The 23,677-nt window shown below is 41.6% G+C and overlaps 1 protein-coding gene and 1 long non-coding RNA gene across 15 annotated transcripts in view; both read left to right on the forward strand.

The window, feature by feature from the left end:
• The window catches only part of LOC309539219, a 342,474-nt gene that overhangs the window by 255,064 nt on the left and 63,733 nt on the right, over window positions 1-23,677 (forward strand). The gene's annotated exons all lie outside the window — the stretch shown is intronic.
• The window catches only part of DLGAP1 (DLG associated protein 1), a 294,134-nt gene that overhangs the window by 246,431 nt on the left and 24,026 nt on the right, over window positions 1-23,677 (forward strand). For all 14 annotated transcript variants that reach the window (XM_082235141.1, XM_082235134.1, XM_082235138.1 and 11 more), the window contains 2 exons: window positions 19,737-20,110; window positions 22,906-22,994. In XM_082235141.1, coding sequence (XP_082091267.1) covers window positions 19,737-20,110; window positions 22,906-22,994 — 463 coding nt within the window. The remainder of the gene's footprint in view (window positions 1-19,736; window positions 20,111-22,905; window positions 22,995-23,677) is intronic.

Genomic DNA, 23,677 nt, shown 5'->3' on the forward strand with positions numbered 1-23,677 from the left:
TGACCTGAACCCCCCAAAATGGGATAGATCACTGCCAGTTTTTAACTCTATGAGTAGATCGCAGTCTCTTGAGAGTTGGCCACCCCGAATTTAAAACATAGGATTCTTACAGTTTCTGTTAGCTACTTATTTGTTCATTTGAAAAATTAGTATAGATCACCTTTATAGGCAAAGCGTATGCAGTAACAGATGAGATACAATTTCGAGCCACAATACGATACCTCCTATAAAACTCATGACGTTAATAAATCCAGCAGACTTGACCTCTCCAATAAATACTCTTCATGGAGTTGCTTTTGAAGATGTTTCAGTAACTTCATTTGGTTCAGAGTGGCAGGGAATTCTGTCTCTCTACTTCAAGAAGTGTACCTGAAAATGGTATACAAGTTATAACAGTCTTCTGAGTCTTCATTTGTTCTCCTAATGGCACATCACCTCAGCAGGAAACTAGCCTGGCTTATATTTTAACACTTACTGGGTCCAAGGTTCCAGGAAACTATGGGCCAGTATAAAGTGCAGGGGGCAAGGGACCGTGGATAAAAATTTCATGGAACTCATGAATAACTTTGAATAATTATCTGTTTCACCAAGACAGCAGTGCAGTGTAAAGTGAAGTTTGCACATAACATATAATTCACACAGAACACCCACTCTCAAGAAAGTACTTACTGTATGAATCATGTTCAATCCTACACTATGCCAAGTCTGTACTTGATTTAAAAAATAAATAAATAATGTTATAAGCAGAAGATTGTTTTAGAGGGAAGAAACAAAACAAGCCCAGAGCCTTTGGAATACAGATGTGTTTATTTTTGGAGTTGCAGTGCCTTGCCTGACCTCCAAGAGACATGATGAAAAACTGAGCTGACTGAGCTCTTTGAACTGACACGGTGGCATGTCCTGTGTGATGTGGTTTGCTTTTACCTGGAAACCTGCTTTTTTCTTTTGAAAGTCCAAAATACCAAAATGACACAAGTAGTGCTCTTCAGCTTTAAATTCTGGGTACTGAAAAGATTCGGCTTTTCTGAATCCCCCCACAAAGGGGTGGCTTGTGTTTTCTGAATTGGTCAATTGGGAAGATAAGTGGGGGGGGGGTTCCTTCTAAGGTGTGTGGCTGTCCATTTCCCACTTTTTGATCTACATTTTATGCCTGGCACTGAATTCTGTGTGCAGTAAAATGTGGTAACTAAGCAGGAGTCAACTATTTGCACATCCGCTGATGCTCAGTGAATTCAGTCCTGCTTTCTACAGGGTTCGGTTATGGCAGCAAGTTTCCTGTGAAGAATTCATCCAGGCACCCAAAACAAGCAGCTTTGAACTCCTTACCCATCAGCCAATGCAGGGGGAGTTCAATTCTGCTTTCTTGCAGCAGGATCTATATGTGCTTCTACCTGCTCCACAACTGATGTCACACATGCAGTCAGGCTTTGGGGCAAGGTGGACATGGTTTGAAGAAAATGGCCTCTCAGACCAAATGAGGAAGTTGCCCACCTCTGTGCCAACATCAGTAGTACAGTGGTACCTCTGGTTGCGAACTGGATCCGTTCCGGAGGCCCGTTTGCAACATGAAAAGCCCGCAACCTGAAATGCCGTATCTGCGCAGGTGTGTGGTGCAATTTGGCACTTGTGCGCATGCGCGAGTGGCGAAACCCAGAAGTAACCCTTTCCACTGCTTCTGGGTCGCCGCAGGATGCAACCTGGAAAAATGTATCATGAAGCAAACGTAACATGAGGTATGACTGTAATGCACACAGTGTCACCCGCGCCCACATTACTGTAAGGAGCAGTAACTGTGAATTGCAATAAAGCATTATTGGGCCAAATCTCTACTGCCCATGTAAATCTCATTTTATCTTAAGTTTAACTGTCATGACTTCCCTCCTAAAAATTCTAGGAGTGGTTTGATATGGCTTTAAGAATTCTGTGAGAGATCTCGAACACACCTTCCCACCAGCCCACCAGAAATAGATTTTTTAAAAATAAAGAAAATAAGAAGGAATAACTGTAAAGTGTAGATTTACTGTGCTGGCCTTCTTTCCTAAAGCTAATGAGTGATTTACAGCTGCTCATAGCATTTTTACTATTCTGTGCTTCTATTTTTCCTAACACAATAACACCAGGGCTTGTCTCTGAATGTTCTGTGAACTTTGAAGTGGTCCACAATAGCGTGCATGCACCTTGACCCCTTTCTTTTCCTGGCAGTGCCATTTAGAAATACAGTTCAGAATGTGGCCCATATTGTCTTACTGAGATTACCATAGCCACATTATGTGTTTAATAAAATTTCTCTGACTCTGTTCTCTGTATAGAAATGCTGTTATTTATAAGATTTTAGTAATCGCTTTATAATGTGAATTTTTGGCTGGAACTGGGAGTCGAATCCAGTTATAACGCCAGCCAAGATTTATCTGCAAGTATCAGTCTCCTTCCACGTAGCGTAACGTCTGCTGCTTTCAGCTGGGCTGTTTATCCAGTCATGGTATTGCAACTGTACATTCAGCATCTGTATATGAAGTCACCGGTTTATAATCCACATACTTCAGGGTAGTCTTCATTGTTCAGCTCCTTTCAAGATGGGAAAGCAGAGCAGCGTGTCACACTTTTTCATCTGAGAAAATAAATGCTTAGGCATAGGAAGGCTGTGGGATCTTATTTCTGCAGTGACTGGGAAACTTTCATTAAAGGTCTGTCCTGTGATCAGCTAGCAGGAGAAGATCTGGTGAGGGGAAACTGGCTTCAACTACTGTGGAAAGGATGTGACTCCTGGCTGCAAGCCCAGGCTTGGTCAGTAGATCAAAGTCTCTTTGCTTGGCTTATGGTGCAATTGGAAGAGCAGCTGCCCAGTAGCTTGTCAGCATCTCTATTCCCCTTTTCCCCTTCCTCCCCTGACAGTAGCCAGCTGGTTCCCTTTCCTTCCCATGTCAGCTATTAAATTGTCTCTGCATTTTCCTTCTGCTGGTACTTGGTGCTCTGCTCTTCAAAGTGTTCTCTTTAATGCAATCCCCACATTTCTAAAGGATTCTGCTGTTGCAGCAGTTTTTATGGTCGGTCTTTGTCACAGAATTATTTGGTATATGGATTGATTTTGATTCCTCTTTATGTCACAGTCACAATATTTATAAACAGTGTTCTGAGAAGGAAAAGTTGTTGGTTGGAATGTAGGACTGTTTCTAAGCCAGTGTTTTGGTCACATTTCATTTCTGCATATCATTTCTGTCATATGGCTAATCCAGTCTCCTGCTAAGAGCTGCTGTTTGTAGGGTGAATCTAGGATACTTCCTTATTACAAATCCTGCCCATTAGGCCTTTTATCTCTGCATTGTCTACACAAGGAAAGGGAAAACCTGTGACCCTCCACATCATTGATCATGCTGGCTGGGACTGATGGTATTTGGAAGTCCAAAACCTCTGGAGAAACATAGGTTTCCCACCCCTGGCCTACTGCAGTGACTTGCAACAGCTCACCACAGTCTTTCCAACCTCTACCTGAAGATGCTAGGAATTGAACCTGGAGTGTTTTGCATGCAAGCATGTAAACTACCCCAGAGCTACAGTCCTTCTAGGAAAGAGGATAAGCTATAAATCAAGACATAAATCTTACCTCTGCCTTAGGCAGGCCCCGGTTCTCAGGCTCAGCCATCCCAACCATAACACAGGGGTAATATTAATTACTTTCCTATCTTACCATGACAATAAACTGAGATTATGTACATGAAGTGCTCTGAACACCCGAAGAGTGCTATATAATGCCACATATTACTATGGAGTATTTATCACACCAACTAGTCAGGAATGCAGTCCACAGAAAGCTGGCTGTGTGTAACTTCTATTGAAGTTAATGGAAAACTTAAAATAACTGTGTGCTTTTAGCCTAGCACTTTATCGGATTATAACCAATCTTCAGGAGTAATTCTGCAAGTCCCAAAAAACTTCCTCTTATTTCAGAATGGGTTTCTAATGATCTCCCTCTTCCAAAAGAAGTTGACCCTGTACTGGATGTCCTGAACAGTACTCTGGAAGGAGCAAAACTGGTGACAGCTAAAGCCATGTGTAGAATATGCAGCTATTTCCTGCATATCCTCAGGGAGAAGAAAGAAAAGGTTGCAAATAGCATGGCTGTTTCTACTCCACTCCCAATATAAAATACAACATTTGATGGGCTTTGTTTAGTCATGAAAATGTGTGTGAAAACAGGAATTGATTTACATTCAGGCAGACCTGAATAAAAATGGGTTTTAAAATCTTGCTAGACCCTTGCTTTTTATTATAAACTCCACACACAAATGTGCCTTAACCACATCTGCCTATTTTGCTGTACAGTTGAGGACTGACTATGGCTTGACAAAGATAAACTCTTTGGCAGAAATTCCAGATCAAGCTTCAAGGGTATGAGTTGTTTCTTTGATTTCCTGGAATGGTTTGATTAGAAGTTGTCATGTAGATCAGAAGTTGTCAGTAACCTCAAAGGGTGACTGGGAATAATCCCATCTGTACAATTATAATACATGTAAAACGGAGTTAAGCTGCCAGATATATTCACTATGAGAGATGTAAACATTGGCAGATGCCCCTGCCAGTGAATTCTTTAAAGTTTGAGTATTTCCAGTGATCAATGTTTTCCCCCTCAAATCCTAGTGTGTATAAACTGCACAGTATGTGCTTCCTGTGAAGAAAAATAGTATATCATTTGTGTGGACATGCATGGATTGCAGAGACAATTCAGAGATTGGTTTACTAAAATCTTTGCACACTGCATTCACCTAAGTGATTGTGGGGAGGTTCTCCAAGCAGAGGTAATCAGTTCTCTGGTGTCATGAGACTTTTTGGCAGCAGGTCCAACCAACTTGTAATATATCACTTCCAAAAATGAGTGCCTTGCCACTATTTGACCATCCGTCTTCTGGTGGGGAAGAGCAGGATCAGATTAGTTCCAGATAGCATTAAAGCTAGTACTAACTTTTTTTTGAATGGGGGAGAATTCTGTATATTTTTGCTATTTTACCTTTTTTCTTTCTTTTAAGTACATCCTTATCCTCAACCTTAGCCTGTGTGGGTAAGAGAGAAATCTTAACTTATGTGGGCACCCACACACAATAAGCAAGCTGGCTGCTCAAACCTGAAGCTGTCCCCTCTCCTCTGTGGTGAAGTGGATTACTTGTTCTCACCAAGGCCACCTTCATGGCATACACCATGATACCACAGTCATGGCTTCCCCCAAAGCATTCTGGGAACTGTAGTTTATTAAGAGTGATGAGAGTTGTTAAGAGTTCCCTCTTTCCCTTCCACAGCTACAATTTCCACACTGGTTTAACAGTTAACCCCTTTCCCCAGAGAATTCTGGGAATTGTAGCTCTGAGAAGGGAATAGGGATCTCCTAACAACTCTCAGCAACCCTAAGAAATCACAGCTCCCAGAATTCACTAGGGGAAATCACAACTGTTGAAAGTGGTACCATAGTGCTTTAAATGTATGGTGTAAATGTGGCCCAAGTAGAACTGTAATACAATGTGGAAAATTATGGTGGCCCACTTCTCCTTCCTTCCCACTGTCACTACAGTGGTGTGAATGTGGACATCTAGATTCTGCCTTTCTCCTAGGGTTCTGTGATGCATCTGGCAGGGGAAGGGTGTTACTGGCATACCCCTTTTTTGTATAAAAGTTCCCCAACAGAAGAACTGCAGTAGGCTCCCACCAGACAGGATGAACTGTGTACCTACCGCAGTCTAAGCTGTTCAGCTGCTTGGGAAGCTTCTGAGCCCTACTACAAAGGGCTCCTCCCTTCAACTCAACTCTAAACAAAGAGAGAAGCTTTGGATTTATTTTACCAGAGGGCACAGTACTTAACAAAACCTAGTGAAATATTTTGATAACACATGGGTGTAGTGTAACCACACAGCCTTAGCAGATGGGGAGAGTTTTAGTATTAGAAAAAACATTTTTAAACAAATGAAGCCAAATGTCCAAATACAAAATAATGTTTGTTTGGCAAACCAGTGGGAAAAGGAGGAGAAAAGGAAGGCAACAATCACACAGAGAGACTTGCAACTCAAATAAAAAAAATCACCCTAATTTATTTCCTTGCATGTTACCTGCATGAGCAGAGCATGTGGCACAGTTCCTTGCAGAAGAGAGAATCTGTCAGGACAAGTGTCAGGAGCAGGTCAGCAGTAACTCCTCGCCAATGAAGTTAACTCTTTATTCAAAGAAACAAAACAGCTCAGGCCTAGTGAGCACAGAAACTCTTCCCAGTAGATCTTACGCCAATGAGGCAATTGCAAGGACTGAAGATCCCCACCTTCCCACTAAGGCTCACCCTCCCAGTTTCTTCCCAAGCAACCTGAGGCTGCTAAATCTTTTCTGTCTCTGCTCTTACCTCTTCATACCGCTACGGGTTCTGGAAGACCAGGGGAAAGGGAGCTGGTCACAGCAGGAGGAAAAATTCCCTGGCTTCTTCAGCAGCCTGCGTGATCTCTGCCTCTTGGCCTCTCTCCTCTCCAGTATCCGCTTCTGCCTCTGATTCTGGACTGCTCTCTGCCACAGCCTCTTCCTGGTCACTAAAGCCTGTTACCTCTTCAGCTTCTAAAACCTCTTCCTCCCAGTCTGCTCCCTCTTCTCCATCTTATCATTCATTAGCATTCCACCACCAATCCCCTGGCTCTGAGCCTTCTTCCCTTGGGGCTTCCCCAGCTGGTGGTTCCATCACTCCTCTGCATCCAGCCAGTCCATGATATCCTCAGATAAAGCAGATTTCTGATTATGCATCAATCCATTGGCACCATCTAGTGCAGGAGTGTCCAAGCTTTTTTCAAAGAGGGCCATTGATAAAGTGAACATGTGTGAGGGCCAACCAGAGTTGTTGACCTTTTTTTTTTTTAGGAATTGAAGTCTTTAGGATTGAAGTTGTTGACCTTTTGGGGAGATTTCCACCCAGAGCTGTTGAGCTATTTTTGGGATTATCTCCCATAGTAGTTGTTGACATTCTTTAAGGCCACAGGGGTTGGATTAGGCCCCTGGGCCAGACTTTAGACATGCCTGATCTAGAGTGAATCCTCACATTTTAATGGAAATCAACTTGCAAAAATCTACTCCTTTGTGAAGATGCATTGTTGTATGTACTACTGAGGAAAGAAGCTTTTTGTTTCTGATGCTAGCCAGCTTGTTATCCAGTTAGAAAATTACTTAAGGGCCGGACTTCCGGGTTAGCGCCTCCGGCAATGGCGGACTTCCTCTGATCGGGAGGAATCCGCTTCGTGGAAATTAGGGTCTGGCCGCCACGGCGAAGGCGGAGACCCTCTAAAAACCACAGGCGGGAGAAGCCTGTGGATGTGGGATTCGGCTGGCACCTTTTGCGCCTCCCCTACTCGTGGGGAAACCCGGTTTCGGGGATCCGGAGTGACGTGGGGTGAGCGGTGTGGTGCTTCGAATAGACTGCTTCTTTCACGGAGTGAAGCCGCATTGCTGTTGCCGGAGAGCGCTGACTTTTTCCTGGGGACAATTGGACTTTAAACAACTACCCATGAGTAGAACGGAAAATTGGATCTCTAAATATCTTAATTTGGCATCGAAACGGGAAGGTTTCAAACAGGAAGTCCGCCTTCCTCTTTTGTAAATAGATTCAAGCAAAGACGTTGCAAGCTAAAGTCTTGGAAAGCCTTTTGTAAAGGATTAAATCTCCATCGGTTAAAATTACTAAACCCCCCCTTGGAAGCAGGAGAAGAGGGGGGAAATTTTAGATTGCCTAAGCCTGCAGGAGAGAGAGTGAAGAAAGATAAATTACCACCGTTTTGAACCTGGGAACGGGCTGCCAGTAAGATTGACGTTTTGGGAAAGTCATTGACTGTGAATGAAACATATGTTGACAGATAGTTAAATAAGAGAAATATATTGTTTCCATTGTTTCCTTTTGCACCTAAAAAGGATTGAAACTAACTTTGTTGCTGGATGTGCGTTTAAAAGGATGGATACAAATAGAAATTGTTTCCCCTAGAGGGAGCTTTTGAAACTGTTGCAGGAGTGGAGCTGGGGAATTTTCCAGCTGCAGAGATTAAAGACCGTGAGAATCAGAGATTGACCTTGCACAAGAATGTCGACAGAAGAAGCCTTAGTGATTGCATTTTGCAAGACAAGTGCTTTATTGGAACAGCTTCATGAGAACATGGATGTGATTATTATTAAAATTGACAATTTGGGACAAAAAATGACTGATTTGGGACAAAAAGTGAATACCTATACAGAAACTACTCAGGAATCGATTCAGGAATCAGCTTTGACAGGGCAAGCTGTGGAGAAGACAAGGGAGAAAGCTGTTGTTGAACCTCAAGTAACACAAGTGAAAAGTGCCCCAGCCTTACAGAGGCAATTTGATGAACATAAGCTGTTGCCTTTTACGGTTGAATTTAGAGAAAGCCAGATTTGGAGGGATGGAGTCCCACTTGGATTGGAGAAGGAAAGCTGGATAGATCCCCTTATGCAGGGATGTTCTGGCTTTTGGGATCTGGATTTGGGTCAGGGGGAGATTGGAGTTGTGGGGGCCTTTAGCTTTGGAGGGATTTTGAAACACGCTCTGAAATATCTTTTGGACTTTAGTTCTGACTATGGAGAATGGGCTGACCTGTCGAGAAGGAATAAAGACATTGTTAGGTTGGAGTTCCCCCGAGATCTACTCCTCAGTGCCAAAGGAAGGAAATTAAGAACAAGATCAGCAGAAGATAAAGTAAAGTGCATGTATAAATATGAGGATCTGCAGAAGGGACATGGAAAAGAGTTAAGAGCCTCAGACAGAAGATCACCAGGTTGATGGACCATATGGAATCGATAGAAAGGACTGTCAGAATCTGAGACCAGGGAGAAGAGACGGTGGAAGAAGATTGGAAAAAAGTTTAAAAATTTATTTAGAGAAATATTGTAAAATTAATGAGTGTTAGAAAAATGTTGGAATGAAATTATACAGCTTTAGTAGAAATGTTATAAGGAGTTAAGTATAAATAAGTTTTAGGGTTCTAATGGTAAGATAAGGTTAAAATAAATTAAGACAATTAAATGACAGAAAACAGTGAAAGATGGAAAGGTTTTGCTGAAATAATTGATAACTGGAACACAAAAAAGGGAGGTGTGAGGAGGTCGATGAAACAAGTTAATGAAAGATAAAGATACGGAAATATTGGATGTGTTTTTAATTGTTTTTGCTTTTGTTTTTGTTTTGATGTATTGCGTCTTTTGTTTGTTTTTTTTATACGTATTGTAATGTATTGATTTGTATTGTTTACTTTTTCTTTCTCTTTATTTCTTTCTGTAATTCTTAAACTTTTAATAAAAATTATTTAAAAAAAAGAAAATTACTTAAGGGCCAGTTCCACCTTTGTAATGACCAGGGGTCGGCAACCTAAGGCCCATGGGCAACAAGCAGCTCATGGGGGTCGTTTAACCAGCCCACGAGCCGCTCCCGAACCGAGCCACCCACTCAGCAAGTCCCCACACACTGTGCTAAACCAGCGTGGTGCGGGGACTCACTTCTGCGGCACCGGAAATCGAATCTGTGCAGACGCAGATGCCGGAAATTGCGGGCGCTCGTGTCCGTGTGTGATCTGGCCCACAGAGGGATCTCCACTGGAGTGAACCAGCCAAGGCGAGGTAAACCTTGTCAACCCCTGGTAATGACTCTGCACTTACATGACGAGAAAGCTAGCCAACTAGCCTTTGGGAGAAAGGGACTAACTTGCTGATGTTTATTCAGAAGCAAAACAATGAATAGCTGTCAATTAAGGCTGCACTGTGCAGGGTGCACAATTCCTGACACTCTAGGGGGCACTGTTGATCTGAATTGAACCAGAGGTTTGCCACTGGCTTCAACAGAAATCCCAGGCAGCAGCCTATGCTAAAAGCATGATGAAAGAAATTATGTCCAATCTCCTCCAGGCACCAGGCCTGACGCAAAATTATCCCTTTCATGTCACCCATTTCAGCCATAGATAGTGTTTCAGGCATGTGCTGCATGCATATCCAGGGCTGCCAAGAACCATGAGGAATGTAATTCCTTTGACTGCAATTCTGGGAATCTCCAGATTGTTTATACAAGTAGGTTTGGGAAGGGAAGGTGATGGTGGAGAGCTCCAGGAAGGGCTCATTGATCCAAGACCCAGATGTTGCTGAACATCTGGATACTCTCCCAAATTATTTCTGGCACTGATGATACTGTGAAATCAAGCAATGCAGGTAAAATTTCACAACCACAAGCAGGAGTTGCTTTCCCATATCTTGTGCTACCAGTTTAAAATTGCATCTCTCAATATTTGCCTGGTTTCAAGTGGTTCCCCCCCCCCTTTTAAGATTACATCAGGTTCTTTTTATTTTCAGCACACATCATTTTTATATTTAATTTCTATACCGCTTTATCTTTTTAAGAAAAATCTCAAAGCTGTTTACAGCATATTATATCAATAAAACATAAATAAAACAATCTGAAGAAAGTCAGATATATAGAGTATACAGTCAAAGCAACGTAACAGAAAGCTAAAATATTATCTGAAAGATTTTGGGAAAACCCCCACAAAACATTAAAAGGAGGTCAACTACAGAGTACATATTTAACATAGTAGGGCTGGGTGAGTGTGGGCCCCATCCCCTAGGCCAGGTGGAAAGGGCCTTGCATCATGAATGCCACCACTGCTAAGTACCAGTTGCTGGGAATCACAATTTGGGAGAGTGGTGTCACTCTCAGCTCCTGTTTTTGGGCATCCCATAGACATCTGGTTGGCACTGGGAGAACGGGATGCTGGACTAGATGGGTCTTTGTTCTGATCCAGCAGAGTTCTTTTATGTCCTTATCTGTTGACGCAGCTGCATTAGCTCAGTTGGAAGGTTATCTAGCAGGTCAGTGAGTATTACTTGTTTTAGAAGGAAGTAAAAGACACAAAACAGATTAGGTGATACCTTTCCGTTTGAAAATTGCCTTTTGAGAGGACTGCACAAAGATTTTAAGTTTCACAACCCCATGCTCTTAAACAAAGAGCAATGTGGCAATACAGTATACTTTGTAACTTCAGAAGAAACTGCTTAAGCAGCTGGCAGTTTGCCATAAATTTACCACTTGAATAACCATGGGATGTGCCTCCAGTTACAATGTTTACATTTGCCCTGTACTCCACAGAAAACACAGTTCAGTACAATAATGCTAAACCTTTCCAGAATTGGAGGCACCTGCAACCCCCTTCAGTGTCCCCAAACACCACAAACCAGGGTCACCACAAATGCATAAGGCTCCCCATGATTTCACACAACAAATCTAGAAAAATATTCATGAGAACATAGTATATGGCCTTCAGAAAGCAGTTATGGAGGAGTTATTGGGTTATTGTGCTGTTGTTTTTATTTTGATTATGTATTTTGTGGTTTTATATTCTGATTTTATTCTGTGACCCATCCTGAGACCTCTGAGTATAGGGCGGTGTGTGTGTGTGTGTGTGTGTGTGTGTGTGTGTGTGTGTGTACAGATGAAAATACAGTATATACAGCCCACACTTTATAATCCTATCTAGTATATAATCTAATATGTAATTCACACTGAAATCTGTCACAAATGCAGGATTCTCAACACGTAAACACACAAACACACACACGGTAGGACAGTACAAATGAACTTTTATGTGGACTCTAGAGATTTACCAGAGAAATAGATTAAGAAGTTGTTGTTGTTCCTGTGTGGAGAATGTGTGACACATCACATATCATGACTGCCATAACAGCATGCCAGAAACCTATTATGTTATATTACCCTCCACCCCATCCACATTTGCTCAGATTTATGTCCCACGTACTTCTTCAGGACTTGTTCCCAAGTAGGAGCCGCTGCTTAATAGTTCAAGTCTAACATTCTCCCGGATGTGCAAATAATTTCACAATTTATCCCTCTTTTGCACCTGGGCACCTGGGGAAGAAGTGTGGCTGTGATAGACAGAGGCAGTCTTGAACCCAGTTTACTCTGAATGTTCTTACCTTACCACTCTCTGCACTGCCACCTGGCTACACTTAATTGTTCCTTGCAGCCGCCCCCCCCCCTTGGTGTTCCAGGGGTCTTGGGAGACTATCATTGAAACAGGGCAGTTGAAAAAAACCCATACTTTGCTGGAATATGAACACAGCCCTTGGAACTCCAGCCACTGTGTGGCAGATACTTTAAAAAGCCATTATGCAGAAATTCTAGGGGGAAACCTGCATTCACTAGATCATCTGATAGAGATCTAAACCTGAATAATAAGTATCATCTTTAGTTAACAGAGAGAGAACATTTTTACACATTTGAAATTTAGATTCTGTTTAATATGTAAGGCTTGACTCAATCTGTAAAGAGCCACAAACCAAGCAGTAAAGACCTCCTGTAGGCTTTCTTTTCTCCTTTTGTTCAGCAAAGATAAAAGGAATTGCTAGCTTGAGAGACAATGTAAATTCTCTTAAAGTAACAGAATTCACCTCACACTGATGTGATCCCACCATTTAGGCCTGTTCAGGAAATGGCAAGTTAATCATGATGCTATGTACTTGACAAAATGTATTCCACTCATCTGGGGAACATGAAAGGTAATAAATATCTTTTCGTACATTGGGACTATAAGAAGCAATTTTCATTCTTATTGTTTGCAGTCAAAATATTGTTACATGCCACTCTCATGTAAGCTATTTTAGTACATACTTTACATTTTAAGCTTACATATATTCCTAGACTTGTCCTGTGGATTTCAGTATAACTTAGATACTGTAGTTCTAAATAACCATGCTTAGCATTGCAGTCTAAAATGGCTTATGTAATTTCGAATACATTTTTCAATGAAGAGTAGGTAGATTCTGATTATAAACCCAGTGATCTGTCTTCTGAATAATGACAAAATATTACAGGTTCAACTAAGCTTGAAAAGGCACATTTAAATCTGTACAAATGTGAAACCTCTCCACTGTGAGTTAAGCACCATGATCAACAAATTTACTATCATGTTTTTTTTACACACATGCTTTTTTACAAACAAATTATTTTACTGTCTACCAGTTAAAAACAAAGAAATGTATTTTGCCTTGTTTCTGTTAGGATACCTAACTCATAGCTGTCAAGTGTCCCTTATTTGAAGGGACAGTCCCTTATTCCAGTGCCATGTCCCGCTGCTGTCCCTTATTGATAGATGTCCCTTAAATGATGTCCCTTAAATTTCAAAGGAAGCAGCTCCTCTCCCTCCCTCCCTACCGGCCAGGGAGGAAGGAGGCTCCAACTGTGTTGCTTGGCTGTGTTGCTCACCCAATAAGAAGTCTAAGAACGACTGGGGGGTGGAGCTTGCATGCCTTGTGTGTGGCTAGTTAATGCAAGCTGAGGGGTTTTTTGAATGCTGGACGCCATTTTGTTGCACGTGCTGCTGCAAACTTTGCAGTGCAAAGCCAGACTGGGGAGCCATCTTAAGTTGAGGCTGCATAGGCCTTGTGGTGCATGTGATTCAGATTCTATTCAGTTGAACCTCTGGTTACAAAGTTGGTTGGACAGTGTTCTCGAAGCTACCAGCATGAGTTTGACCAGACTGCAGGAGGACAGGAAGACTGGAGTGCCTGGAACAGGTGAGGCTGCAGGTCCCTTATTTTGGCTGCTGGTCCCTTATTTTCAAGGCTGCTGGTCCCTTATTTTCAAATCTGTAAGTTGACAGCTATGACCTAACTTGCCACCAGCCACTGTATTCTTCTTGGGCAACATAGCTCATTCATTCATTCATTTATACTGGAGTCTTACTATTATACTTTCAGTGCAGCTTTTATAAATGTTAAATCTTAGAAACACTATACTATGTCCCTCAAGCATAAGTGCACCCATAGCAGAATGAGGGGTTTAGAAATGGGGTGCCAGGCTTTTGAGACTCAACTTTACAGTGCAGATTTTGTAACCAGCTTTTAATTAAAAAGCTTTCTCTATGGAAGGTCTGATGAGGGGAATTTTTGTACAGTAAATTGCACAAGTCAAGAATGCGTTTCAAAATACTTCACTGCCATCCCAAAAAAGAAAGGCATGTAGCTATTGAACTAAGCAAACATGTTGTTGTTAATTCTTTATCCTCAAAATAGCACCTGCACTGAGATACTAGTATAGTAATTTTTAATCGCTTCATTAATCACTTGAACAGCTAAAAAGCCAGGCAGTTGTCCAGCTATGAAGTCTTTAAGCTGTTGACAGGCCCAGAATAATTCAAGTAAAGAAATGTAATCTGAATCCCCATAATAACATACAAAGTGAGCCCAGGGCTTGACTGTGCACAGTATGCGCTAGAATCAGCACATTCTATGTCTGAAGTCTCACATGCAGCGAAACTGTCCTTAGAGAGACCTTCACACCCCATTACATGACCCAGGCCAAATACATTTCTTTATTGTGTCCAGGGATATGTGGCACTAAGGGAGGGGGTAGAATGCTTTTCACTTAGCTCATTTGTTTAAACCACAAGTTTGGCCTGGCAGTCTCTCAACTTTCATGTATCCCAGGACCCCCTTCCCCCCTTTCCCTTCCTTGTCTTAATCCTTTACTTTCTGAAACAATGAGTGCTACTGACTTGGCATTAGCCAAAGACTTTAGACAATAGGTGTTTGGTATCCCTGATTTATTGGAATGGTTTTATCTGGGCCCCAGGGTGATTGTAAATGTATTGTCAACAGGACTCCTTTGGGGGCAGATGGTATTCAATCTAATAGCTAGGAATTTGTTGCCCTGGCAACTATTTGCAACTTATTTTTGTGCCATCAGGATTCATGATTACATGTGCATGTTTCCTATTCAGGAAAGGGGAACAGGATCGCCTACAAAAATTAATAGAAGTAGTCAAAAAAATTCTTTATAGGAGAGATGCTGTAAACATTTTTTTCCCCCTTGCAATACATCAAGCTCCAATTTTTGGTTTTTTTTCCTTTTTTAGCTACGCATCTCCAGGGAACTTTGACTTGAGAACAGGCAAAATCTGTTTTCCTAATATTGTCTCAATTCTTTTCTTACATTTGTTTCATTACAGCATTAGATTATTCATGACACAATTGGAGTAATTGCACCTCAGCCCATAGCTGCAAGAGGCCCCATAGTCTGAGCTTTCATTTTTAAAAATAAATAAAAGTAAAGCAAGTCTCTAGCTCTTCCAGAAGGCAAGTTATGGATCAAAAATAGAGATAACATTTTCCTGACCTGAGGAACACAGATTTCCTATTGCCTTCTTGCCTTGCACCCTGATTGGCTGTGAAGTAATCCTCTCCTCTTTTCTTTGGAAGGAACTCTGAAATGAAGATGATGATAGATGATAGATAGATGATAGATAGATAGATAGATAGATAGATAGATAGATAGATAGATAGATAGATAGATGATAGATGATAGATAGATAGATAGATAGATAGATAGATAGATCATAGATAGAAAGATAGATAGATGATAGATAGATAGATATAGATAATATTTAAGGTAGAGCCCAGTTTGTTGCACCCTTAAGACTGTTCTTGTGTGTTAGGTGTAAATGAAAGGGGACAGAGAGAGAAGCCACCTGGAAATGCACCTGCATGTTTTTGCAAGTGATTTCTTTCAGTCTGAAATGTATAATTTAAGTGTATTGTAAAAGCAGGATGGAAGGAGGCATTCCAGTCACATTTGATTTTACAAGTACTGGATATGCATAAATCAATTTAAATGTTTGTATGAAAAAAGCCTAAAGTATACTTCCCGTTGCTCGGTCCCTTCTCCTGCCAACCTAGCAGTTCGAAAGCACATCAAGTGCAAGTAAATAAATGGGTACCGCTCCGGCGGGAAGGTAAACGGCGTTTCCATGTGCTTCTCTGGTTCACCAGAAGCGGCTTAGTCATGCTGGTCACATGACCTGGAAGCTGTACGCCGGCTCCCTTGGCCAATAAAACGAGATGAGCGCCGCAACCCCAGAGTCAGTCACGACTGGACCTAATGGTCAGGGGTCCCTTTACCTTTTATACTTCAAATAGTGTTTTGCTAATTAGCAGAAGTTTTCCTTTTTTAAAAAAAAGACATGATATTGCTAGATTCAACCCACAGTCCTTATCTTATCCACATATACTGAGTTCATAGAGGCTGTGAAGCTGGCCACAACCACAGTCAGAACCCAGGTGAAGTCTTGATGGACATCTCTGAGGAAAGGATACCAGCCTAAGCTCACAATCAGGAAAAAAGTTGTGCTACTTCCAGCAACTGGAAATCTGAACAGGAGTATAGATATGAATTAAGGAGGTGATATTTACCTTTGGGAGATTTTCACTGCATATTTTAAAAAACAATTTTTATTGAAGTTTTCCTTGGGGTTTTCACTGCATTTCTCAGTTGCTTACAATGTTTTTCCTCCTGCATATTCTGCCTATCATAATGATGGGCATATTGAAGGTTTAAAAATATTGGAGTTAATGTTTCTAGACTAGTTGAATTTATTTCCCATTTATGTTAATGCCTTTTTAACTATCGTCCAGTTAAGGGAAGGGGGTCCCATAGTTTTCACCCCCTGAGGCTGAGCTGTTTTGTTCCCTTAACGACCTGCCCATTGCCTAGTCCTAGGCTATAACCTCAGGAAGAAGCTAGCCTGATTATTTCAGGAATTAGAAGTAGGGGGCAGATGTACAGCCTACCCCCTCCCCATCACCAACTCATAACACTATGTTCCTGTCAGTTGTGTGTTTGTCAGTCTTATTTTTCAGCATCCCCCAGTTGTGCAGTAACTACATAGTCTGTGACTCCAATATCATATTTTTTCTTTGCTTCCTGGAGAATGTACAACATGCTGAGACACACTTACAGTGCAACCTTTGTTATTAACTCTTGTTATTAACTATTAAGCGAGCCTGGAAGTAGTTTGCTCTTTCACTTCCTTCTGTGCTTTATGGTTGGCACTCCTTGTTTTAAATTCCTGTTCCATGACTAAGTGCTTTGCAACCATTAGTTGCTAAAATAAACTCTCTCCCCTTTTTCCGTTGGGATAAATATTCTCCCATCAGGTAACAGAAGTGTGACAAAGGTTCCTTGTTAAGTCAAAGCTAATTGTTTACATTGTCTTTCTTAATAAAGCTCAAACTAGATTTTTGAGCTATGAAGAAGGAAGAATCCTGGGCCAACAGGAAACTCCCCTCATGCTCAGAATGCAGAGGCAAAGTCAAGTGTACCCCTCTCTCCTTTTCAACATTTGAAGGGTTTTCCTCTTTTATCATTGCAACAACCACTGAAGCAGACTGCTGACGTTCTCAATTTATTAATTAGGAGGTGAGGTAGAATAGTGAAGAATTGCTTAAGGTTCTTCAGTTGGAAGCCATATATCAAACTGAAGTGGAACCCAGTTTTCTCTGCTGAGGCTACCTATTTTAGCCAAATCAGTCTGGCTGGCATTTGTTTTGACCACCGTTGCCACTGTCTTCTCCCTGTCCCAGGCAGTGATGATGTGAAACTCTTTATTCTTTGCAGACTGCACATTGCCTTGCAGGACTTGGCAACTGCTGTTGGCCAGAAACGTAAAGTGTCAAGTTATCAAATCTTTTCTTCTTTTGGTCTCTGTGGTAGAACTCTTATTTTTCCCTCAAAATGTTGCAGTTAACATAAAACGAAATGCCTTTTAAAGAACCGACATGTTGCCATGTCTCAAGTTGCTAGGCTCTTGGAGTGTTTGGAAATAAAACCGAAGCACGCAGTTCACTGGCTCACCACGAACACTTTAAGACCTCCGGTTAGCGCTGACATTTAGAAGCATGTGCTGAAGGCCGTGTCTTTAGCTTTGTTTTGTTGTAGTTTCAGCAAAGGAGTGGCAAGTAGTTTACATCATTTCCAGTAATGAGGAGCCTGGGGCTCCCCCACCTATGATTCGCAGCCTGCCTGCTTCTGCTGTTGGTTCAGTCTGCACAAATGTGACTCCAAGGAAAGAAAGGTTTTGCATTAACTTGTTTCAAACAATCTTTCCTTTGTGCCTTTCCCCTCCCTGTTTCCTTGTTTTAGCATGTAAAATTTATTGAACATATTATTTATGAAAGCTAATCCATGCCTGATCATATCACTGAGAGGCTTTCTGGAGAATCTGTTAGATTCACCTTTTTCTGTCCTTTCCTTGTATTCTTGTCATAATAAATAATAAATTTATAAACCAGGAAAACACTTTAGCAGGAGGAGGTGAGTTCAAAGCCACCTTTTGGGGAAAGATTACTATGGGTGGGAGAATGCATGCTAACTGCTAGAGTTCAAGGTCATCTTCTCTACTTTGGAATATTTGACCAAGGCTTTTGTTGTGGAAGATGAAAATAGAAGTGGAAGGAGCATAATGTGGGAGACTCTTCAGAGAGTGCAGGAGACATTCAGAGAATAGAATTCAAAAATAGTCTGAATCTGGCCTTCACCTACATGGCATATTTTGAGTTGGAAATGAATATGTCTTTGTAATTAAAACAAATTTATGGTAATTTGCCTCATCTGCATATTTTTTTCAGTTACAGCATTTAAACTACAGTGGTACCTCAGGTTACATACGCTTCAGGTTACATACGCTTCAGGTTACAGACTCCGCTAACCCAGAAATAGTGCTTCAGGTTAAGAACTTTGCTTCAGGATGAGAACAGAAATTGTGCTCCGGCGGCACGGCAGCAGCAAGAGGCTCCATTAGCTAAAGTGGTGCTTCAGGTTAAGAACATTTTCAGGTTAAGTACGGACCTCCGGAACGAATTAAGTACTTAACCTGAGGTACCACTGTATCTGCTCACATGACTGAGGCCAGGTTGGTGTAGAATTCTAAGCCACCACATAACTCACATGGAATTATGCATCTAAAGTTGCAATCCTGGGCATATTTACATGGGAATAAACCCCACTGAACTCAATGAAACTGACTTATGAGTTTGTATTTATAGGATTGCAATGCTGATAGCTTTTCTTCATAGTGCTCCATGGCTTGAATCCTGTTTTTGCAAGTTAAAGCATGCCACATTCTGACAGTCTTACAACCCCTTTCCCCAATAGTGGATTTTCCTGTTAATTCATTGCCCAGTGTTCAAAAGTACTGATGTGTCGCTATTTGTGTAATGTGCTATTTATGAATATGCAAGACTTAATTTTCCTTTTCAGCAATATATATAGATGATGTCTATCTAAATTTAATTTGCACACAAAAGGTGTAAATGCTATGGTTCAGAGATGGGGAATCAGTGACCTTTCAGATGCTATTGGACTACAACTCCCATAATTCCTGACATTTAACTAAGTTCTTTTCTGCTAGGTCTTTAACCCAGTAATATCTTGGACTAGCCAATAAATAAGATATTTCATTTCTAAGACTGCAATCCTATTCATGTCTATTAAGAAAACCCATTGAGTTCAGCTGACTTGGAATGAAGGAAGCTGGAGTCCAATGACATCTAGAGGGGCACAGGTTAGCTACTCATAATCTAGAGGAAGGATTTTAATTATTGCGGCTTTCTCCCTTTCTTAATATCAACCAATTACAGTATATAGGAATACAAGCAGCTGTTAAACCAAGGAAATGATGTGTCAGTCTTTGGAATTTTTCAGATGCAAAAAAATAAAAATACACCTAGGAATAATTTTGTTTCTTAAAACTGAATAGCAAAATTCTTTCTGATATGAAGCTTGATTGCTTTGAGTCAGTACTGTGGGTTTAAAACGAAGAAAGAGAATAAATAACTAGCACCTTTGCTTTTCTACCTACATTATGATTTGTTTTCATTTCGTGTAGTTTCCTCTTGCATTACCACTTATAAGAAGACACCACCTCCTGTTCCACCAAGAACCTCCACCAAACCTTTTATCTCCATCACAGCCCAGAGCAGCACGGAATCTGCTCAAGACGCCTACATGGACGGACATGGGCAAAGGGGAGATATTATCAGTCAGTCGGGACTTAGCAACTCTACAGAAAGCTTGGACAGTATGAAGGCACTGACAGCTGCTATTGAAGCAGCTAACGCACAGATCCATGGCCCTGCCAGCCAGCATATGGGCAACAACACTACTACTGTCACCACCACCACCACTGTTGCCACTGTTACTGCAGATGACAGAAAGAGAGATCATTTCAAGAAAAACAGATGTCTATCCATTGGAATACAGGTACAGATATAATGCAGAGGCTTGCACCGTAACTGGTAGTGCCGTTATTTGCTCTCCTTTGATAATCCTTTTCTATTTCTGCTGTATTTTACATAACCCAAATAACTGCACCTGACATTACAAACCTTCAGGTTTGATTAACTAAACTTTAAGCATATAAGATGTAGGGATGTAGTTCTGAGGGTATATATATATATATTCTGCTTATTTGAATTAGCACACAGAAGCCTAAAGCTCTGATTCATAACCCAGCAGGAGTCAGGAAAGCATGAATGAAATGAATGAAATCACTGAAAGAGAATGTGTAAAACAATGATTTACACTGCACTATCACCAGAGAAATGTTTTCAGCCAGTTTAGCTGAATTGTCACTGCTTATTCATGCATCACATAACAACTGTTACTCACTTGAATGCAGCAGCATTGTTCCATTTAGCTGTTAAATCAGCAGGGGAGGTCACAAGGATAGGATCTGTCTGATTCACCCTTGTTTAAAATAAATTAAACTTTCATCTGATCAGGGTCCCTTCCAACGCTTTAGTTCTATGATTCTGTGTAATGTGCAGGGACTAGCATTCTCTCCAAAGTGGCCAGTAGTAATGTCAGATGCAGTTTTCACCTGGGGATGCTTTCATATACGGGACTCTTCCCCTGCATGGTACAGTTGTAGCATTTTATTCATTCATTCATCCTCCCCCTCCCTGCCTCCAATTTCGCATCCAAAGTAACCTTGTATTAGAAATTAGGCTGGGAGAAAGTGAGGGAGGGCCTATCCATGCTTACATTTCCTCTGGTTTGTGATTTAAAGCTCCACGCCCAAGCACCCTTTTCTTTTTTCCTTTTTTGCTCCAGAGCTTTCCCCATGAAAACTCACTCTGTAAAGCTCAGCAGAGCAAATGTCAGTCCACAGAAAACCCGAACTGACGTTTGCTCCAATTCAAAAGAGCAAGTTTTCACGTGAAAAGCTCCGGAGCAAAAACAAACCAAGAAACAAAAACCTGGAAAGATCAGAGCAAAGGAATAAGTGTGGATAAGCTCAGAACCAAAGTCAATCAGTGAGTTTCATGGCTCAGTGAGAACTTGAATCTGGTCTCTCCAGTTCTAGTCTGGGACTCTAAGCATACTGGTAGAGTGTGGTTAGGGTTCTAGCTACATTGAAGAAGAATTCATGCTTCCTTGGAGAAGCAACAGTTTAGTGAGCACAGTAACCACAGGACTGAACAAAGTGGGTGCTGAATGGTGCCCAGTTGTAAGGATGTGTGTTCACTATACCACAAAAGGGGTGATCTTGTTTAAAAAGAGAGGATTGGATAGATGGAACATTAAAGGGACAGATGGTTGGGGTAGTGAACTGTCCACAGGCATCACAGCACAATTTTACCACTGAAGAGTGGCAGGGAGATCACAGGGGTCAGAATTCACAGCTGGATGACTGAGGGAACTGTCAGCAGATGACTCATGGGGAAAGGTGAATATGTGTCTCAGGAAATGTAAGTTTAGACTTAATCCAATCACCAGTAGAAAGGGACTTGTTGGAAGATGTTCTTTAAACTAATAATTCTCATGTTAACTAATAACCAAATAAGGGTGTCAACTTGCATTAGATGTGGTAAATAAACCCATAATTCCAGGCCATTTGCAGAGTTCCAGTTAAGCCAAGCTTTACAGTAGCACACAAGTGACAACACTGGAAATAAGGAAGTAGAAAAAACAACTCTGTTGCCATAAAAATAGCATAGCACCAGCCCTTTCATTAAAAGCAGTCAGTTCCCAAAAGCCTGTTGGAATAAGTAAGTCTTCACCTGTCTGCAGAAGGACAACAAGGAGAGAGCCAGCCTTACTTCTCTAGAGAAAGCAGCCACTGAGAAGGCCCTCCCAGACTTTGGAAGCAGCAGAGTGGAGGAAATAAGTTTTCAGAAAGGTACTGAGCAGTGTAATGCTTGGTCACTGTTTTAAGGATCCTGCTACAAGTTCTGTACAGTCTCTGAGCAAATTTCGTCAAGAGACAGACCAGTAATAGGTCTGGGTTGTAGGGGTCTTTGGGCAAGGCACCCTGAGCTCAGTGAGTTTACCTCAGGCATAGGCATGCTCTGGCCCTCCAGATGTTTTGAGACTACAGTTCCCATCATCCCTGACCACGTCCTGTTAGCTAGAGATGATGGGAATTGTAGTTCCAAAACATCTGAAGGGCCAGAGTTTGCCTATGCCTGGTTTACCTCATCCCTGCCAATATTGAGAGCTACTGCTCCTCCTCCTTTTCTGCCACATCATTTCTGTCACATGCTTGCCTGCCAGAGCAAATGAGCACTTCAACAAACAATACACAGGGTAGTGATATACTAGCAAAATGCAAAGTGTGACAGAGCAAATGAGCAAGCAGGTAGTGTCAGCTACTCCTCTTTTTCCTCACTGCTGTTATTTGCTTCTTTATTTCCTCTTGGTCAGAGTAAGAAGCAGGTGAATGCAAAGGTGAAGCAGAGGGGCAGCAGTTCCAGTGAGCTCTTGTCAGTGGGGCCCTGCTGCGGTGTCGGCCTTCAGCAGGTGCCCAACCATACTGGCTCTTGACACAGATAAGGATAATGAATGAAGATGCTATTGGGTCTTCTGGAGGTGCTATTGGAGCATGACAAGGAGGGCTACTCCAAATTTTTCATAGATTCCAGCTAATCTGATGCAGAGATCATTAAAAGGAATTGTAACGATGCTTTGCGGGAAAAGTGCTGAAACACATTAAAGCCCTTGAATAATAATATGCACATGCCATTAATTCTGCTTGCATTTGGTTATTCTATTAGGTTGATGGAGAGGAATCTTCTAGTTCAAGCGAAAACAGAGCAACCAGTAAGTTCCAATCCATAGGTGTTCAAGTAGAGGAGGAGAAGTGGTAAGCAAAATATTAATTTGATATTTTACAGTCCACTGTCTTTTCAGTAATACTGATGGTGTGGGAAGCAATTTAATGTTGGTGTTAAATTACACAAACACACTAATCAACTGTGCTTTCATAAGATGGTGGGTTTCTGATGGACATTCTTTAATATGTACATCCTTGGCAAAAGCAAATAGTGACATGATCCTATGGTAAAATAAACAAAGACACAACAAACATAATGAAAGCCCACTATAGCCCTTCCCAAATGAAATCTATACCATATTTTCCTATGTATAAGACGAGGTTTTTTAATTAAATATATTTATTAAAAATTGGGGGTCGTCTTATACACAGATAGTGCAGAGGGGAGATGTTTGATTGGTGGCAGCCACAAGCAGGAGATTGTAATCAGCGATTGGCCGGGTGGTTGGTGGCCTGCTGGCGATTGGCTGCTGCTGCGGCAAGTGGACAGGGGATTGGCAGTTGTTGGCAGCGAGTGGGCAGACGATTGGTGGCTTTGTTGAGGTGATTGGCAGTGGTGGTCAGGCACGTAAACAATTGCTGGCAAACCCATCCCCCATAAAGCTCAACAACTCTGGGCAATCCCCCCCAAAGCTCCCCCCATTTCCTAAATTCGGAGTCCCCAAAAATAGGGATTGTCTTATACACAGGGGGGTGTTATGCATGGAAAAATA

The sequence above is a fragment of the Podarcis vaucheri genome, assembly GCF_965113315.1.
Source record: "Podarcis vaucheri genome assembly, chromosome: 8".
Taxonomy (NCBI): domain Eukaryota; kingdom Metazoa; phylum Chordata; class Lepidosauria; order Squamata; family Lacertidae; genus Podarcis; species Podarcis vaucheri.